Below are 20,683 nucleotides of genomic sequence, written 5' to 3'. Positions count from 1 at the left end.
TATTCTTGTATGTGGGATCTCGTCCTCTCTCTGATGCAAAACAAATTTCATGGCCACCAAATGGTGTTCACAGCCCCCGAGGTACCTGAGGTGGAAGGTAGAAAAATCGCAGATTGTAGGAACCTATAGGAGGTGAGCATACAGTGTTGTCGCCACAAGAATAGTGACCCACATGATTGTCAGATTGGCTCGTCTCATGAGTTCAATGTATGATCTTTGATGCTTCAGCCTCCTTTTTAATGGACAAACCAGCAATTGCTGAAAGAACCAATAAAGCTGTGTAACATGCCAATGCTGATAGATGCTATGTTGAATCGAATGAATTGGTGGTGAAAAAGAGAGGGTGCAGATGATACAATTCTCCTTAGCACCTTATTAGGGTGCAAAATCAAATCACGATCAGCCCATTGAGCCCAAATATAAACACCTTTTTAAATAAAATATTTAGAATGACCTCGCTGAAGGAAATGGAATTGCATGTCAATAGAACGGTCCTTAAATTCTTGGACAGTGGAACATAATCTCCATAGCATTACAAACTGGCCGACAGGAATCTTTCAGCATAATTTTCTAGGATGAGAACTCAAGAACTTATGGGTGTTACAGTGTGTAGGCTTTTTAAAAATAGATTCCATCCATTAAATTTATTTTTAATTTTTTTCTATACTGATGTTCCTATATACAATACATATCGCACCGGTTTACATGGAACTGAACTGTCGCCTCAGAGGCGGAATACATTATAACATTAAAACATGTTGACATAGAACTTTAAGGGAGAAATAAATAGTAACCTCAAAAAAAGCTTGATAAGTAAATCATCAGTTCTCATCGCATGTGCTGAGCTATAGAAAAAAATTGCCTTTTAACTCCAAAGCAAAAAACATCTCTGAACCGGTGCCAGATTTTAATATATGCTTGACAAGGAGAACTGGGAAACCAATGTCGTCCAGAAGCTTCCTCATACAGACTAGCTATTGGGCCAATATAGTAAAGTCCGTGGGAGAGCTGGCGAACGCCCGCTCTCCTGTGCATGCGATTCACTATTCAAATTAGGTCCGGTGGTAGAAATAGGCAAAAGGAGGCGCTAGGGACGCGCTGGTGTCCCTAGCACCTCCTTTTGGACCGGACCGGCGGCTGTCAGCGGGTTTGACAGCCAACGCTCAATTTTGCTGGCATCGGTTCTCAAACCTGCTGACAGCCTCGGGTTCGGAAACCGGACGCCGAAAATTGAGCATCCGGTTTTCGACCAGACAGTCGCCGGCCGACTTCAAAAAATTTTTTTTTTTTTTACTTTTTGTAACTTTTGGGGCCTCAGACTTAATATTGCCGTGATATTAAGTCGGAGGGTGCTCAGAAAAGCAGTTTTTACTGCTTTTCTGAGCACTTTCCCAGTGCCCGAAGAAATTAGCGCCGACCTTTGGGTAGGCGCTAATTTCTGAAAGCAAATGTTTTCTGAATCGCGCGGGAATACCTAATAGGGCCATCAACATGCATTTGCATGTTGCGGGCACTATTAGGTTCGTGGGGTTGGACACTCGTTTGTGGCCCCTTACTGAATAAGGGGTAACGCTATCACGTCAAACACGCGTCGAAAATGCACGTCCAATAGAGGGTTAACATTGCGCTCCGTTGGCGCGCACTGTACTGTATCGGCCTGTATGTAGGGGGCAATAGTGGCCCCCATAGCAGAACCTTTAATTAGATGATAAAAGGGCTGTCTAATATGAAAACATGTTCTTTGAGGCAAATTCTTCCAGTCGCAAAGAAAGAAGGTAAACGCATTGCAATGCTCCGGGCTTGAATTTCATGAAGGGCCTCATCCTGAGGGATATTAATACAGAGTGACTCAATGTCTATGGTCACTTGTATAAACGCCATCATAAGGGCCTAGCAAGGTTTTCCAAAATGAAATATCGTCTGATGAATTCCTCGCATAGGAGGGAAACAGAAGGCTGCAACGATCTGTAAAGATGGATAAAGGTTTCGACAATGAAGCCTTTGCGGAAGTAATCAAATGACTCAGTGGCTTATGATTTGTAGGTAGTGTATGTGTTACTGGATAGTCACCTTTCATAAATCTGTAGTCTCTCTAAGTTATACGTTTATGCGATCTACATCAAGGTGCCGATCAAGTCTTTCCTTAGTCATTGTTGGGTCTGATTGGCTCAGGGGGAATAAAGCGATGAGTCTGAAAGCTAACATAACATTTCCTTCCATAAAGACAGTGGCACCATCTTTATCAGCTGCCTTACTTACAGTATCTGGATTTTTCTTTTTTTTTTCAATGAGACCAGTGTTTCTCGTTCTCGCTTGATATTACAAAATCTGTTCTTAAACTGAGACCTAATCAAATCAAACTCCTGCTTCATTAAACCTAGAAATGTCAAAATGACTGGATCAGTGGGCCCTGGATGGGACCCACTTAGAGGATCCGGTAATCTTTGGTAGATTAGTATAACTGTGCGCTGCTCATCAGCTTCCTTCTCCAGTTATTGATAACTTGAGTCCTTTAAAATAACTACATTGCATGTTTTCAGAGCCTGTGGGGCTTGGTGCTGCTGCTGCAAACCCTGGCAGTTCTGGAGAGAGGGGAAAAACGAGGAGCAGAGAGAGACAGAGGAGGAACTACAAGGGAGGAAGGGGGGCCCATGAGCAGCGGCAAAGCTGGGCTCAACGACAGGCCAATATTTTGCTGGCCAGATTCCCGAGCACTGCTCAGTCTCTCTCACCTCCTTTCCTTCTGCTCTGCTCTCGGCAGCGTGCACCTCATGCACGGTAGCTGCACCTCATGCTCTCGGCAGCGTGCACCTCCCACCCCCATGCACGGTGCTGCCTGTTGCCTTGAGGACAGGCAGGGTGGGGCTGCAACTAACACTCACAGCAGCTGGGTGTCTCTGCCCTGCTCCGAGTCACAGCTCCTGCTCAGCACAAGGAAAACTTTGAATGGTGTGGGCATGAGCTGAGGGAGGTAGGCTAGGGAACAGGGGGGTGAAAGCTGAGGCAGGGATAGGAGGTAATGTAATACCTGACATTGCTGAGAGTCTACTCTTGTTATCTCTGTCCTCTAGTTTTGGGTGGGAACACTAACGTTTGCTCACCTCTTCCGCCACCCCGTCTCTCTGAAGTCCATAATCCAAACTTGAGCTGTCCGAATGTGCATTATAGACTTTCTTCTCCGGGCAAGCTGCAAGGAGTGGTGACAGGGCCTGCTGCTGCCACCCTGGGCAGTCCTAGATCTCGCCGTGGGCTGCTTCGTGCTCACAGTCTCTGATGCCGCTCTCTCCCTTCCTGGGCGTGCTTGCAAAGTAAGGAGAGGAGGCAGGATCCCATTGCCACAGGGACTGTGAGCGTGCAGAGGCTTGGATCCCTGCAGTCAGGCACATTTGAAGAGCTGAGGAGGAGTGTAAGCAGTGTGGAAACCAGAGGGGGTGGGTGGGTGTATTGAACATCATTAGCACCCATGTGGATGGGGGGAGGGAGAGAAGCCAACATTTGAAGCTGCATAGGACAATCAGAAATCTTGCACTGGCTCTGTGTTCAGGGATAACTAGGGAACCTCCCTGGTCTCTGCTTCCAGGCCCCAGGTTTTTGGGAGGGGTCTTTGTGACAGAAGATAAGTAAGGAATGTGAGAGCCCCAGGCAGTATTGGAAAGGGTGGAGCAGGTTATGAGTCTAGCATTAACCCCTCATTACACTGGCAGCCTGCATCTACTTCTGTAATATTTGCTTCTCTGTATCCTTCCATGGGGCAAATAAGTTTCACTACCCAAACCTGGGAAAAATTTCAGTCCGGCCGACTTGTGAGTTTCTGTTGTGTAACGCCGCATGCCAGCGTGCTCCCGGCCTGCGAGGGTCTGCTGTATAATGCCGCATGTCTTGTGGCTGTGTTCTGCTCTGTAACGCCGGCGTGCTCCCGGCCTGCGAGGGTCTGCTGTATAATGCCGCATGTCTTGTGGCTGTGTGGTTCTGCTGTGTAACGCCGCATGCCAGCGTGCTCCCGGCCTGCGAGGGTCTGCTGTATAATGCCGCATGTCTTGTGGCTGTGTGGTTCTGCTGTGTAACGCCGCATGCCAGCGTGCTCCCGGCCTGCGAGGGTCTGCTGTATAATGCCGCATGTCTTGTGGCTGTGTGGTTCTGCTCTGTAACGCCGCATGCCAGCGTGCTCCCGGCCTGCGAGGGTCTGCTGTATAATGCCGCATGTCTTGTGGCTGTGTGGTTCTGCTCTGTAACGCCGCATGCCAGCGTGCTCCCGGCCTGCGAGGGTCTGCTGTATAATGCCGCATGTCTTGTGGCTGTGTGGTTCTGCTCTGTAACGCCGCATGCCAGCGTGCTCCCGGCCTGCGAGGGTCTGCTGTATAATGCCGCATGTCTTGTGGCTGTGTGGTTCTGCTCTGTAATGCCAGCGTGCTCCCGGCCTGCGAGGGTCTGCTGTATAATGCCGCATGTCTTGTGGCTGTGTGGTTCTGCTCTGTAATGCCAGCGTGCTCCCGGCCTGCGAGGGTCTGCTGTATAATGCCGCATGTCTTGTGGCTGTGTGGTTCTGCTCTGTATTGCCAGCGTGCTCCCGGCCTGCGAGGGTCTGCTGTATAATGCCGCATGTCTTGTGGCTGTGTGGTTCTGCTCTGTAACGCCAGCGTGCTCCCGGCCTGCGAGGGTCTGCTGTATAATGCCGCATGTCTTGTGGCTGTGTGGTTCTGCTCTGTAACGCCGCATGCCAGCGTGCTCCCGTCCTGCGAGGGTCTGCTGTATAATGCCGCATGTCTTGTGGCTGTGTGGTTCTGCTCTGTAACGCCAGCATGCTCCCGGCCTGTGAGGGTCTGCTGTATAATGCCACATGTCTTGTGGCTGTGTGGTTCTGCTCTGTAATGCCAGCGTGCTCCCGGCCTGCGAGGGTCTGCTGTATAATGCCGCATGTCTTGTGGCTGTGTGGTTCTGCTCTGTATTGCCAGCGTGCTCCCGTCCTGCGAGGGTCTGCTGTATAATGCCGCATGTCTTGTGGCTGTGTGGTTCTGCTCTGTATTGCCAGCGTGCTCCCGGCCTGCGAGGGTCTGCTGTATAATGCCGCATGTCTTGTGGCTGTGTGGTTCTGCTCTGTAACGCCAGCGTGCTCCCGGCCTGTGAGGGTCTGCTGTATAATGCCACATGTCTTGTGGCTGTGTGGTTCTGCTCTGTAATGCCAGCGTGCTCCCGGCCTGCGAGGGTCTGCTGTATAATGCCGCATGTCTTGTGGCTGTGTGGTTCTGCTCTGTAACGCCAGCGTGCTCCCGGCCTGTGAGGGTCTGCTGTATAATGCCACATGTCTTGTGGCTGTGTGGTTCTGCTCTGTAACGCCGCATGCCAGCGTGCTCCCGGCCTGCGAGGGTCTGCTGTATAATGCCGCATGTCTTGTGGCTGTGTGGTTCTGCTCTGTAACGCCGCATGCCAGCGTGCTCCCGGCCTGCGAGGGTCTGCTGTATAATGCCGCATGTCTTGTGGCTGTGTGGTTCTGCTCTGTAACGCCGCATGCCAGCGTGCTCCCGGCCTGCGAGGGTCTGCTGTATAATGCCGCATGTCTTGTGGCTGTGTTGTTCTGCTCTGTAACACCAGCGTGCTCCCGGCCTGCGAGGGTCTGCTGTATAATGCCGCATGTCTTGTGGCTGTGTGGTTCTGCTCTGTAACGCCAGCGTGCTCCCGGCCTGCTAGGGTCTGCTGTATAATGCCGCATGTCTTGTGGCTGTGTGGTTCTGCTCTGTAACGCCGCATGCCAGCGTGCTCCCGGCCTGCGAGGGTCTGCTGTATAATGCCGCATGTCTTGTGGCTGTGTGGTTCTGCTCTGTAACGCCGCATGCCAGCGTGCTCCCGGCCTGCGAGGGTCTGCTGTATAATGCCGCATGTCTTGTGGCTGTGTGGTTCTGCTCTGTAATGCCAGTGTGCTCCCGGCCTGCGAGGGTCTGCTGTATAATGCCGCATGTCTTGTGGCTGTGTGGTTCTGCTCTGTAATGCCAGCGTGCTCCCGGCCTGCGAGGGTCTGCTGTATAATGCCGCATGTCTTGTGGCTGTGTGGTTCTGCTCTGTAATGCCAGCGTGCTCCCGGCCTGCGAGGGTCTGCTGTATAATGCCGCATGTCTTGTGGCTGTGTGGTTCTGCTGTGTAACGCCGCATGCCAGCGTGCTCCCGGCCTGCGAGGGTCTGCTGTATAATGCCGCATGTCTTGTGGCTGTGTGGTTCTGCTGTGTAACGCCGCATGCCAGCGTGCTCCCGGCCTGCGAGGGTCTGCTGTATAATGCCGCATGTCTTGTGGCTGTGTGGTTCTGCTCTGTAATGCCGAATGTCAACGTGCTCTCGGCCTGCGAGGGTCTGCTGTATAATGCCGCATGTCTTGTGGCTGTGTGGTTCTGCTCTGTAATGCCGAATGTCAACGTGCTCTCGGCCGCCTCCATCTTGCCCTCTTGCACACTCGCTTGTTTTCTCTTCCTGTATCTAAATGTCTGTAAGGAAGATGATTAATGCAGTTTAATTTCTACGATGAATAGTAGTTATTTTCAGTTCTGTGAGAACAATCATATGTTGGGCCGTATCAGAACCAGAAGATATTGCGTTCTTTGCAGACTCTGATACCGTTTTATTGAGAGCGCACAGCTTCCTTCTCTGGACGCTCTCAGGCACGGTTCCTTCTTTCCTCCCTGCTTAGGCACCGGTAGCCCTGTCCCTGTGCGTGCGTTGCATGGCTCTTGCCCAGCAGTTTCTGAGGCCTTGGGATATTGTAGCAGGCGTTTATTCACATCAGTCCCTCGTGCGCAGAACCTTTTACCGTTCCCTTCTTTCCCGTCTGTGTGTACCCAGGGATGTGTCTGACCGGTTTGCTCTCTTCTCCCCAACAGCAGCTGTAACTGAGAACACTGGGGCTCTCGGCCTGGGCCGTGGAGGCGCTGTCCGCGCTCCATGCTGGCAAAGACGTGACCCAATGGCAGCAGCATGCACTTGCAGCCCCAGGAGAGGAGGAGCTGTTGGCTCGGACAAGATGGTTCAGTTGGGCCACATCATGGGCCTGCTCGTGGTTTCTACGTTGACTCTGGCCCTGGCCCGGCCCTCGTACAGCTTGGTGGAAGGCACCACTTTGGAACCAGAAGGTGAGTTAAGTTGTTTGCTGTCTGCTGCTCTTTCACCAAGCCTAGGGAATGGCCACTGGCACCTCCTATTCTCTGCCCAGGGCACTGGTCTGCGTGACCGAGCTTACAAAGAGAAACTGAGTGGTTTTGCATTGTTGACTGATTGAAACCTCATTTTGTAATTCTGGAAGGCCTTCAGAAGACGGTGCGATAGTCTTGCACTGTGTGGAGTGGAGGGGGATGAGGCTTGCTGAGTTTCACCCCTCCTACCCCACTTCTGAGGACAGTTCTGGCTGGTCATTTGTCTCCAGGTCAGATGGTGGGCTGCTGTTTTGTTTTTGTGGCATTAGGCAGAATTTAAAGCAGCACATAGGAAAGCGGCAGGAAGTGTGGATTAAGGAGAGCTCATCCCTCAGTGTTTCCCTGCAATCTCTCCTGACTTTACCCAAGGTCTTCAGCAGGGTGGAGGTCTGCCTTAGAACAGCGTACCTGACGCCTGCACATAAGGGGATTTTGAGTGGATGGGGTGCTGGAGAGATTGAAGAGCTGACTGTGTCTTGTCTTACCTTTTTGAATTTCTCCCTCCTGCTGCACGAGGTTGTCTCCAAGCACTCACTCGTTTCTGCTGCATGGTGCTGGGGGTATGTACTTTTTGGCTGCAGGGCCGCAGAGCAGAATTTCCTACGTTAATGAATCGGGCATGTTTCTTTGTAGAAAGAAACAAATTGATGCGTGTGTGTGTTTAGCCTGCATGGCGTATCTGGTAGGGGGAGATGGGCCTTGTCCAGGAAGGGCCGTATTGAGCTGCCCTTCCAGTGGGTTGGAGCAGATGAAAGAGACAGGCATGGGCTTCAAATTCTTTATCAAGATGGCAACAGGAGGTTGTTGCAATGAAAGGTATTGCATGGCAGCTTGCAGGATGCTTTACATGCGTCGCTGTTCTGAATTCTGCTAGCTGGGATTGTCACCGAATGAGGGCAGTAAACTCGGATGGATTAGAAATGATTTATTACTGAGAAGGAGAACATGTTTTGACAACTGTTGAACCCATTAGGTCTGAATTTTGGCAAAGTAAGGTTTTGCTGTTTGAGGTCCTTTTTGTAGCAGGGCTTGTCCATCCCGGGTCTGCTGCAGGTGCCGGAGAACATGGTGTGAGGGCAAGGGATGAGGAGTGATTATTAGTCCGGGTGGACAGCACCAGTACATTATAATACAGCATGGTTTGATGGAAAGGGCAGCCATTCTTCTCCACCCTTCCTCTGATTCATCATGTTCTCCAGGATGATAGTTCTTGGATGTTGCCTGATAATGCCAACATGGTTTCCTTTGGAGCGCTCTCTGGTGGGTGTGCCTTAATAAGAAGATAAGAACATGCCATACTGGGTCAGACTGGGTCAGACTGGGTCCATCAAGCCCAGCATCCTGTTTCCAACAGTGGCCAATCCAGGCCATAAGAACCTGGCAAGTACCCAAAAATTAAGTCTATTCCATGTAACCATTGCTAATGGCAGTGGCTATTCTCTAAGTGAACTTAATAGCAGGTAATGGACTTCTCCTCCAAGAACTTATCCAATCCTTTTTTAAACACAGCTATACTAACTGCACTAACCACATCCTCTGGCAACAAATTGCAGAGTTTAATTGTGCGTTGAGTAAAAAAGAACTTTCTCCGATTAGTTTTAAATGTGCCCCATGCTAAATTCATGGAATGCCCCCTAGTCTTTCTATTATCTGAAAGAGTAAATAACCGAGTCACATCTACCCGTTCTAGACCTCTCATGATTTTAAACACCTCTATCATATCCCCCCCTCAGCCGTCTCTTCTCCAAGCTGAAAAGTCCTAACCTCTTTAGTCTTTCCTCATAGGGGAGCTGTCCCATCCCCTTTATCCTTTTTCTCGCCCTTCTCTGTACCCACTCCTTTCTGTCAGTGGGTTTCTCTTTAGCTTTACTCCACTAATGAATTGTCTCCCTCTACCCACAGACCCCAAGCGTTTCATCTGTAGTGGAACAGCAGCAGAGCTAATGTAGAGGTGGCTGTAAAAGGGAGGGAATAAAAGCGGTGCCGGACAGGTGTGGTGGTGAGAGCATGGTGATCCTGGCTTCCCATCTCTGCCCTGCCTCAATTTATCCAATGATCCTGCTCCCTCTTCCCTTCAGCGGCTGTGCTGTGCAGGGCCCTGCGATGCGGGCAGGAGATAGGATGAATCCTTTCTCTATGTAATATATTCGTCTGTCATCGGCAGGGAATATCTCTGGGGCAGGCACTTAGCTGAAGGTAATAAGACACTACGAGGGAAAAGCTGGCTTCTCATCACCGCTTCATGAAGTGACTGTGCTGAGAGTGCACCTGACGCCTTCTGGGGGGGGGAGGGGTGTTGGCAGAGAAGTTGTTGAGGGGTCTGGTGAGCTGCCGGCAGGGGGTAAGTACATAGAAAGTGCTATGCTGCGTCAGGCCAGTCAAGCCCAGCATCCTGTATCTCCCTGTGCCTTGGTTCTGTCGCCGACTCTGTGACTTTGTCTCCCAGCGCTTCAGATAGAATTGGATGATAAAGCGGATTGCTTCTTATCCCCTCTGCTTTGTAGGTTTCTTGGCCTTCCTGGTCTCGGGTGTGCCTCAGGATGCTCCCCTGCTTCAGGACTGGAAAGCAGGTCTGACCTGCTGCCTGCACTCGGGGCAGAGTTTCACAGTGCAGGATTAGTCAAGTGTGAGCAGGGGCAGGCTCTTGAGTTATCAGGTTGGGAGCTCTGCAGGAATGTCAGGCTATGTATACAAAGGCAGGATAAGCCTGTCCCCCAGCAATCAAGACATGCGGATATAGGTTAAACCTTGATTGTGGAGTAGGGCAGAGAGAACTGGAGTGGTGGTGGGGGAAGTGGAGAGTCTCACTATTGTAATATCAGGGAGTACTGGGGGGGTAGGACTGAGGTGCTTTGACGAGCTGTGTGTGAGGTCTCAATAGTGGAATAGGGGGTATTGCAGGATAGGACTGAGGTGCTTTGGCAGAGCTGTGTACGTTTGAGGGTCTCAGGAGTGGAATAGGGGGTGCTGCAGGGCAGGACTGAGGTGCTTTGGCAGAGCTGTTTGTATGTTTGAGGGTCTCAGGAGTGGAATAGGGGTGCTGCAGGGCAGGACTGAGGTGCTTTGGCAGAGCTGTGTGTATGTTTGAGGATCTCAGGAGTGGAATAGGGGGTGCTGCAGGGCAGGACTGAGGTGCTTTGGCAGAGCTGTGTGTATGTTTGAGGGTCTCAGGAGTGGAATAGGGGGTGCTGCAGGGCAGGACTGAGGTGCTTTGGCAGAGCTGTGTGTATGTTTGAGGGTCTCAGGAGTGGAATAGGGGGTGCTGCAGGGCAGGACTGAGGTGCTTTGGCAGAGCTGTGTGTATGTTTGAGGGTCTCAGGAGTGGAATAGGGGGTGCTGCAGGGCAGGACTGAGGTGCTTTGGCAGAGCTGTGTATGAGGGTCTCAGGAGTGGAATAGGGGGTGCTGCAGGGCAGGACTGAGGTGCTTTGGCAGAGCTGTGTGTATGTTTGAGGGTCTCAGGAGTGGAATAGGGGTGCTGCAGGGCAGGACTGAGGTGCTTTGGCAGAGCTGTGTGTATGTTTGAGGGTCTCAGGAGTGGAATAGGGGTGCTGCAGGGCAGGACTGAGGTGCTTTGGCAGAGCTGTGTGTATGTTTGAGGGTCTCAGGAGTGGAATAGGGGGTGCTGCAGGGCAGGACTGAGGTGCTTTGGCAGAGCTGTGTATGAGGGTCTCAGGAGTGGAATAGGGGGTGCTGCAGGGCAGGACTGAGGTGCTTTGGCAGAGCTGTGTGTACGTTTGAGGGTCTCAGGAGTGGAATAGGGGTGCTGCAGGGCAGGACTGAGGTGCTTTGGCAGAGCTGTGTGTATGTTTGAGGGTCTCAGGAGTGGAATAGGGGGTGCTGCAGGGCAGGACTGAGGTGCTTTGGCAGAGCTGTGTGTACGTTTGAGGGTCTCAGGAGTGGAATAGGGGTGCTGCAGGGCAGGACTGAGGTGCTTTGGCAGAGCTGTGTGTATGTTTGAGGGTCTCAGGAGTGGAATAGGGGGTGCTGCAGGGCAGGACTGAGGTGCTTTGGCAGAGCTGTGTGTATGTTTGAGGGTCTCAGGAGTGGAATAGGGGTGCTGCAGGGCAGGACTGAGGTGCTTTGGCAGAGCTGTGTGTATGTTTGAGGGTCTCAGGAGTGGAATAGGGGGTGCTGCAGGGCAGGACTGAGGTGCTTTGGCAGAGCTGTGTGTATGTTTGAGGGTCTCAGGAGTGGAATAGGGGGTGCTGCAGGGCAGGACTGAGGTGCTTTGGCAGAGCTGGGTACGTTTGAGGGTCTCAGGAGTGGAATAGGGGTGCTGCAGGGCAGGACTGAGGTGCTTTGGCAGAGCTGGGTTTGTTTGAGGGTCTCAGGAGTGGAATAGGGGGTGCTGCAGGGCAGGACTGAGGTGCTTTCGCAGAACTGTGTGTGGGAATAATGGAGCAAGAAGCTGCAGGTAAGGACTGAGGTGAAATGGCCTGGCTGTTTGTGGGATGTGAGCTTCTTCCTGAGTTGGTGCATGCTGTGGCCAAGGGCATTTAGTGCTGTCTGTGATGTCTGAAGTCGCTGAAGCCTTATTGTGACATCTGCTGCAGATGTCTTTGTTATACTCCCTGGGTCCTGGTTACAGTTCTGCAGGGAGTATCTTGTTAGAATAAGGCATGGCAGTGCTGAATATTTGTCTGGTGTTTGTGTAAAAAAAAAAAAAAAGTGATCCTTCTAGTTTTGCACAGTTTCAGATTTCTGAACGGCAGGCCCAGCAGTGTTCAGTGCTCAGCCTTCTGCCTCTGAGAGAATAAATAGTAACGTGGTCAGTGACAGCACATGAAGACCAAATCTGCCCAGCAAGGTGTTCAGGGTTGTAACTGCCGCTCTGTGCAGGTGACCACGTTCCCCGAGGACAAGCGGGACGGCCGTCCTCGCACATGGGTGACATCATCGGATGGAGCCCGGCACGGAACTTGGAGCTCAAAGAGTTCTAGAACTCTCAAACATGCCCTACTGAGCACGTGCAGCTGTAATCATCACTCTGCCCCCAGGCAGAGTCCCTCAGTCTCTGGAGCTGTGTGGGTCACGGTATTCAGCTTTGCTCTCTTTCCACAGTTTTGTAAGTGACTTTTTTTCTAGAGCGGCAGCTGTTTTTCTTTCCTTTACTTTACAGTAGGTTGTTTGTTTTTTTTTCTTTTCCTTTTATCCTTTTCTTTCCACTGTCTGCCAGCCGCATGGCGGGCCTTGGTTGCTGTGCAGTCTGGCAGAGTCTGATACTATCCCTTATTGAATAAATACTGCACCTGCAGTTTAGTTTCTGTGTCCTTGCTCTTTCTGTTTTTGTACCTTTGTCAGGTGCTGGCAGGACTGACAGAATGCAGTCTGTGGGCGATCCGTGTAGGCCGCTGAGCCTGGGGACTTGCCTGAGTTCTATGCGGGCTGGAGTTCCGTGTTGTTTCACTGATTGATCAGTATTGATGGAGGTTCGGACAGTGAAGAGATCGAGGACCACACTGTTCCTGTGGGGGGGGAGAGCTCATCCTCCTTACATTAAAAGGAACTATTCTTCATGGGCAGGAGCCCTGGGTGTCGTACCCTCCCCTCCTGCTTGCCTGTGATGGCAGTGCAGGTTCCTTGTCAGAGAGGGTGAGCAGGAGCCTGGGCAAGCAGCTTGCTGCTGCGCCTTTGGTGCCATGCCCAGTAATGGTTGCCCGTGCACATCTGTGACCAGCTCATATATGGATATCCTATTATCTCATATATGGATATCCTATTATTCATATAAATGGAATTTCCAATCCACAATCCAAATAGCATATATTATTTGAATCATGTAACCGAATCTTTATTGGCACCTACTAGCTAATTTATAATCCTAACCAGACTTATTTATGTGCCTATCTGTAAACCGTTGTGATGGTATACTACTAAACGACGGTATAGAAAAGTTTTTAAATAAAATAAATAAATCGTTGATCTGATGCTCAATGTCAGGACCACGTCGGGGACCAGGACTGCTATTGAGTGTCATGGTCACCCTCGATGCCATCGAGGTGCCAGAGTGCCCTCTGGCATCAAGGTTCGTGACCTCCCTCTATGCCGTAAGGGCCTTCTGTGCTGTAGGCATCTGTGGTTGCTGTAGAGTCTCAATGCACCGGAGTCATCGTGCACCTTGGGCCTCCATGTGGTGGAGTAGCGGCACAGACTTCTAGTGTCTGGGGACCAGGATTGCCATAGAGTGCCATGGTTCCCCTCGATGCCATCGACTCCCTTGATCCTAACAAGGTGCGTGTGTGCCTGCCCTCGATGCCATAGCGGTGAGTGGCCGCCATGGATGTGTGGGCCACTTTGGAGGCCATCAGGCATGTTGGCCAGCGATGCCATTTGTTGCTGCTCTAGACATGACATGGTTCAAAGATACCGATCAAGTACTAACAAATCAGCTTGCCAACAATGCTTACGACACATTCTCCATCCCACACAAGTCACGCAGAGGAGGAGGAATACTCCTCATCATAAAAAAAACATTTCTCTATGAAGCTGATCCCACACAAACTACCTAAGAAATACGAAATTGCTGTACTCTACTCTGAATTCCTACAAATATTTCTGGTACATTGTCCACCCAAGCTTCTTGACAATGAGATCTCCCCACTACTTGAATTCTTAGTAACAAACATCAGCACAAAAAAACCTTCCATAATACTTGGTGACTTCAATCTTCATACCGATGCCAACCCTAAATCTCAAAACTGCCAAACCATGCTTGACATGCTTTCCAGCCTAAACTTGAGCCAACTTGTAAACAACCCCACTCACAAAGCAGGTCATACGCTGGATTTGATCTTCACCAACCAATACCTCTTCGACACTACAATATCTCTCAAACCTGTCCCCTGGTCGGAACACTACCTAATTCAATGCTGTGCACAAGTTAACACCAACAAAATGACAAGAACAAACAAACGACTATCATTCAAATACAGACCCCCATTCCAACCTGACACACTCAAACAAGAATTGGGGAAACAACTAATAAATCTAGACCTATCCAATATACATAACGCCACTCAGTCCTGGTTCCACCTTACTAAGCAAACCACAAACAACATAAATCCTGAGAAAACGAAACTGATAAAACTAAACAGAGAGAAAAACAACCCGTGGTTCAATTCACATCTCAGAACAATGAAATCCTACCTCAGGAAGTTGGAAAAAGAATGGCGCAAAGCCAAATGCCAAGCAACCCTTCTAAGATACCGCACCCAACTCGCCATCTACAAGAAAATGATTCTGAATGCCAAACGTGACTACTATAGTGTAAAGATAAAAAATTCCACAAATAAATCTAACTCCCTCTTCAACATCGTAAAAAACCTAATAGACGAGAACAAAATAATCACCCCTACTTCCGAAGCAAATAACCTAAGCCAAGACCTTGCAATGTTCTTTAAGAACAAAATAAAAAAAAAAATCTGAAACCTTCAATAACCCTTCTATCGATGAAGCACCTTCTGACCCATCAACCATAACAACTTGGTCGAAATTCGAACCAATTTCAAACATTGAAACAGAAAAGATGCTACAAAAAATAAACCCAGCTCGACATGATCTCAATACTATCCCAACCCAAGTATTAAAGGAAATGGCACATATTATTGCCCCATCCTTAGCTGCCATAATAAACAAATCACTTGAAGAGGGTCAACTACCAGCTAACCTGAAAACCGCAACAATCACTCCCATATTGAAAAAAAAGAACCTGGACCCAAAAGATCTGAATAATTACCGTCCTATCTCCAACCTCCCCTTACTCGCCAAGTTGACAGAGAAAGCAGCATTGAAACAACTCAACAAACACCTAGAGTTCAACAATATCCTTCACCCCTCACAACACGGTTTCAGAAAGAACCGCAGCACAGAAACCCTACTGATCAATCTATCTAACAAAATTAATAAGAGGATTTGACAACAAATTAAGCCACTTATTAATCCTACTTGATCTCTCTGCGGCCTTCAACACTGTAGACCACAAAATACTAATATCAAGTCTGGCCAACATAGGTCTATCAGGAATAACTCTGGACTAGTTCACTTCATTTTTAAAAGACAGGTTCTTCAAAGTCACCCTTAATAACATCTCATCTGATCCCTGTCCCCTCGAAACCGGGGTACCACAAGGGTCCGCCCTTTCGGCCACCCTCTTTAATATATACCTACTCCCAATCTGTCAACTCATCTCAAGGCTTGGCATCACATTCTTTTTGTATGCCGATGACATTCAATTACTTATCCCAATAACCTCTACTATCGAAGATGCAATCAGCCTCACAGTAAACCACCTCATCTCGATTAGAAACTTACTGAACCAACTAAAGTTATGTCTCAATATAAACAAAACTGAATGCATCCTCATCAAAAGAATCAACCCTGAACAAATAACTCAAATGCCTTCCATACAAATTGACAACAAGAACATCCAACTGAAGAACCTTGTAAAAGACCTCTGTATCTGGATAGACAACGAACTGAACCTCAAAAAAAGCATCGCAACGAAAACGAAAGAAGGTTTTCACAAACTTCATATACTCAAACACCTCAAACCGCTTTTACACCTGCATGATTTCAGAACCGTACTGCAATCACTCATTTTCTCAAGTCTTGACTATTGCAACGCGCTTTTTCACTGGTCTTCCCAAATCTACACTAAGACCACTCCAATTGCTACAAAATGCCTCGGCCAGAGTACTTACTGGCATAAAGAAATCTGAACACATCACCCCAGTTCTGAGGAGTCTTCACTGGCTATCGATCGATCAAAGGATCAAATACAAGACATTGACTACTCTTCACAATGAAATCTACAAAGAAAACACCGCCCTCGATAACATGATTCAACTACACAAAACACCTCGCACGACAAGAAACACCGGCAAACTGCAACTAGTCATACCCCCCCTTCCCTCTGCTAAACTAACCAACACAAGGAATAGAGCCTTCTCGATTGCAGGACCAAAAGCTTGGAACTCTTGAGTCTACCTAAGCTCTATCAGGGATTCCAAATCTTTCAAAAAAGAACTTAAAACCTGGTTATTTAGACAAACTTTCTCAGACGGAGCTGGTTAGTCTAATCCCACCTGTTCAGACTTACTTCCTCTTCCAGCCATGTTCTATTTACATCATTCCGCCCCCCCCCCCAACATTTCTCTTTTACCCCCTCACTTTAAGTTATGTCCTGTAATTTATTTCATCCTCCCCTGATTCCCTAGAACCCTTTTCCCTCCACCCTATCTCACCTTTGAATAAGTCTCACTAACACACCCCTGCGTGATATTACATCCAAGCTATGTCTCTAAATGCTTAGCTTTACATGTTATCTCAGTCAGACCGATTTGTAGGTTGTACTCTTTTATTCCTGTTCTACACTTCTGCTATATGCCGAAATGTAACTAGTTCTCTGTTTCCTGTTTCAATATGTGCGTTATGAATGCGTTATATGTAGTAAGTTGTTTACACTGTAAACCAGAGTGAAGGCAGCCTGCTATACTTCGGTATAAAAAAGAGTCTCTAAATAAAATAAAATAAATGTCTAGCATCGGGGATGGCACTATATACCATTGAACCGGTCAAGACACGGTCAAGCGCCATCGAAGCCTTGGGTGTAGCATAGTTTGGTCCATTGTGTGATCAGTCATTGGTGAGCGCGAGAGTGCTGTGGGCCCTACAGGTTCCGGCGCCACAGTAGGCATCAATGGACAAGGTTGGATGCCACAGAACACTACCGCAGAGCATCAGTGGCACTGCTGTTGCCATGGACTTCACTGCTACCATTCCATGATGGAATCGGCGGTGAGTCATTCCCAATGGAAGTTCAGCCTCTTAGAGATTTATCAGGTACTGGAGGTACCATGGGGGTGATGCCATAGAGTGCCACCCACCACCACACCATAATCGGAGCCCCTATGATACTGGGGACGCCAACGTCACACTGTTCCTATTCACATCATTGGGAGTTAGTGCGACATTGGAGCACAGCATGTGCGGTTGGGTACGACAGGGGTCATCTACTCTAAGTACCTCAGGCGCTGGCAGGAGGCATTCTCTCTGTCTGTGAAGTACACAGCCATGCCAGAGTTCTGCCCCATCTGTTCTGCACCATAAGATGCTAGGGAGCACTGGTGAGGAAGGCGCCATCACACACTCTGATTGCTTTTTGGCAGTGCGCAGGTGGTGCTCAGTCCTTGTTAGGCTGTGCAATTCTACCAACAAGCATGGTGAGTGGGTTCATAGGTGTGTCGCCATCCATAGGATGGGATACCACTGTATGAGTGCTTTTACAGCAGAGGGCACTACTCTTTCAGTTACCATCTACTATATGGGGGTATGTGTGTGCGTTTCCCTCCATGGCGAGTACAACAGGTGGTGCGCCACAGCCATAGGACTGACCTAAGACTGCTTCTGGTTGAACCCCTATAGGAGTAGAAGAGAATTGTCAATTGACCCCTCCCATATTAGAAATCCACTTTGTGGGGAAGCCCCTGAGGTTCCGACCCTTGCAAGTTTAATGCCAAACTAGTGCCTCGATTCTTTTGAATCTGTGCATCTCCTTGCAGGCCAGTACTGAGGGACAGCAGTAGCAGTCATTGGACCATTTTTGCTGGGGTCCCTCCATTGATTACCTCAGTGGTCTACCCCCATCTGAGGGTGGCTGCAAGTGGCAGATTTGGTCGCTTCTGAACCTCAGCGATCAGTGACAGTAACCCGACTCTCACCTGGAGAGTTGGAAGATATTTTTTGGGATCAGGAGGCCCCGATTCCCATTGCTTTCCTATCCCTTCAGGAAGGGGAGATAAGATTGGGTTTCCAGGTCGACCCTTATGGGCCTTCCCTTGCATGCCTGGCTGTCCACCCCTACAATGGGTGTCCCTCGTTCTCCATTTTCCAACTGACAGTCACTCTCTTTTCCTTGCGGGATCCGAGAGCCGGTTAGATGGTAGAGCACTCCTTAGACTTGCAGTGCCTTAGGAAGACCTATTTCTCAAGGGAACCATTCCAGATTCAGTCTCCCCATCGTACAAGGAGTCTCCTCTTTGGGGTAGCTCCCCGGTGAAGATTAGAGGTTTCTCCTGTCCAGGAGTCACCTTTGATTCCTGCTGAGCTCAATGGACTTTTTTTGTGGAAGACCACTATTGCCAGTCATTTTCACCTGTGGGACCCTACCCCAGTATTTTATTTATTTAAAATTTTTTTTTTATATACCGGCATTCATGATACAATCACATCATGCCGGTTTACATAGAACAGGGGTGTACAAAGAACAAATGAGTAACCTATTAGTGAGGAGGAAGCAGTTACAAATAACAAGGTACTAGAACTGGGAGTAGAGAAGAAAGGGAGAGGATAACATTAGATAAAGATATTTACATTAAATTAACATTTTTACAATGGGAGGTGAGGAAGGTTCTAGTCCATCTAATTGGCGAGTATGCCTTTTAACCTATCACCATATCCATGGCTGAGGGAGGTGGGGAACGAGGGACCCTGCAACAGAGGTACTACTCTTTGGTTGCAGTAGTTTGCAAGCTGTACTTCCCCATTTTAGGGATAACTCTCTGTCTGCAAAGAGGAGAGTCCTGGTTCATGCAACAGTTATTCTATTTGCTGGACCGCGTGCTTCCTTGGGGAAAGTATATGTAACCATGGCTGAGGTTTATTAATACCTAAGCCAGGTTGGTGGACAGCTGTTCTGAGATCACACTGACTCTGCCCTAGTAGCTTTAGGGTTTCCAGGCGGTGAAGAAATCTTATTCTACAGGGGCTTTTTTTTCCCATGCGGCACCACGACTTCTGTCTTACTGGAGTGTTTCTGGATTTCTTTCCCCGGGGATTTGCTCTGTTTCAGTTGCTCCAAGCATGCTGAGGGCTCTATCTCGGTGGGTAGCTTCCTACTGGAATCGGCAGTGAGTTATTTGCTTGGGGTTGAGATATATAACCTAGCGACTTGTTTTACCCCTGCAGTCCAGTGGTCTGCCTCCTCGTGTTCTTTGCTCCTTCCAACTTCCAGTTGAAATGTCGAGGGAAGGGGAAGAAAAGCTAGAGCATTCGTGGTATGTCCTAATGTTTACCTGCAGGGAAAGATACATCACCTTTTTTCCTTATATTTTCACCAGATTCTGGCCAGTACTGTCTTTAGCTTTTCTCAGTTCACTGGGTTGTCCAAAGTGCCTTCCTGCTCACCTGAACCATCCTGTAGACAGGATGGATAGCCCTGCCTTTGACAGGGTGTAGTGTGGGTAAGCTTCAGGCCTAACTTATCTCCCTGCTCGGGGATTTGGGCTAGTGATCCCATTCAGGGATTGCCTTTCATCCCCTGAAACTCTTGATGCTGTCCTGTATGGTCAGCTATGTCTGGTGTTTTGGCACGTGGGATCTGTCACAGACCCTACCATTGTTGCTGATTATTCTTCCGAGCCTTGCTTGGGTTTTTCTGCCCGTTGTGCCTATCAGCCAAACAGGGCCACACTTCTGCAGATGATTCTGTCCTTCAGATGTCAATGGACTGTAGTTTCATTCTGGGGAGCTCTCGGGCCTCATTTGGTTTTCCGGTTGTCCTGTAACACTGAAGAAAACTATGCGGTCATTGTCCAAAAGGCCTTCTCTTGTTTACATCTCTAGATTTGTTTTCCCTGTATCCAGAAAGTTCTAAACCTACTGTCAGAATTTACTGATCTGAAACCCTGCTTGTAATGTTTTCTGTGATGTGGTATGTTTTTGTTTCTTGCTGGCATTTATATCACTCCCCTGTCTTAGGTGCCTCTGCTACGCATCAGGGTTTTGTCTCAGTCTTTTTTGTGGTTTTCTCTTTGTAGAGCCCAACTCTTTTCCTGCCTAGACCCCTTTGTGGGTCGGCTGCCTCACAGGCAAAAGGGAGAGAGCTGGTGCTTTCAGCACGGTGCGCTTTCCTGCTTTGTCCTTCTCGGAGAGCCCATAGCTTGGGAATCGCCCATGTGTGAGGACTGCCATCCTGCTTGTCCTCGCAGAAAGCAGATTTACTTACCTGTAACAGGTGATCTCCTAGGACAGCAGGATGAAAGTCCTCATGATACCTCCCACCTCCCCTGGGAGTTGGTTTCTCCATGTATGAGCTACATCATGGATTGAGGGACTCTGCCTAGGGGCAGGGTGATGCCTACTGCTGCACATGCTTAGTAGGGCATGTTTGAAAGTTCTAGAATCTTTGAGATCAATGTTCTTTGCTGGGCTCCATGTGATGATGTCACCCTGTGGGAGGACACCTATTACAGTAAGCAACTCTGCTTTACCCCAGGACTTGATTTCTATATTGTTGCCAGTAAGGGTTCTCTGTTTCTATCCCATACTTTGAGTTCTGTCCCGGTACTTGTCTTCATCACTTCCCCGTGAGGACATTCCATGCTTCCACTAGCCTTTCCATGAAAAAATATTTCCTGATGAGTTTCATATCGTGACCCCCTAGTCCTACAGTTTCATTTTCATCATAAAATCTAGAAAGACTTAGCTGCTGTTTTGTTGTACCATATCTCC

The 20,683-nt window shown here is 48.9% G+C and overlaps 1 protein-coding gene across 16 annotated transcripts in view; it reads left to right on the top strand.

Moving 5' to 3' along the window:
* FGFR2 (fibroblast growth factor receptor 2) overlaps positions 1-20,683 on the top strand; it is a 257,267-nt gene that overhangs the window by 35,621 nt on the left and 200,963 nt on the right. For all 16 annotated transcript variants that reach the window (XM_029610550.1, XM_029610554.1, XM_029610553.1 and 13 more), the window contains exon 2: positions 6,864-7,112. In XM_029610550.1, the coding sequence (XP_029466410.1) occupies positions 6,947-7,112 (166 nt within the window). In that variant the 5' untranslated portion in view covers positions 6,864-6,946. The remainder of the gene's footprint in view (positions 1-6,863; positions 7,113-20,683) is intronic.

This window comes from Rhinatrema bivittatum, chromosome 7 (assembly GCF_901001135.1).
Source record: "Rhinatrema bivittatum chromosome 7, aRhiBiv1.1, whole genome shotgun sequence".
NCBI lineage: Eukaryota > Metazoa > Chordata > Amphibia > Gymnophiona > Rhinatrematidae > Rhinatrema > Rhinatrema bivittatum.
Note: the sequence above shows the minus strand (reverse complement) of the source record. Positions and strands in the feature narration are given on the sequence as shown.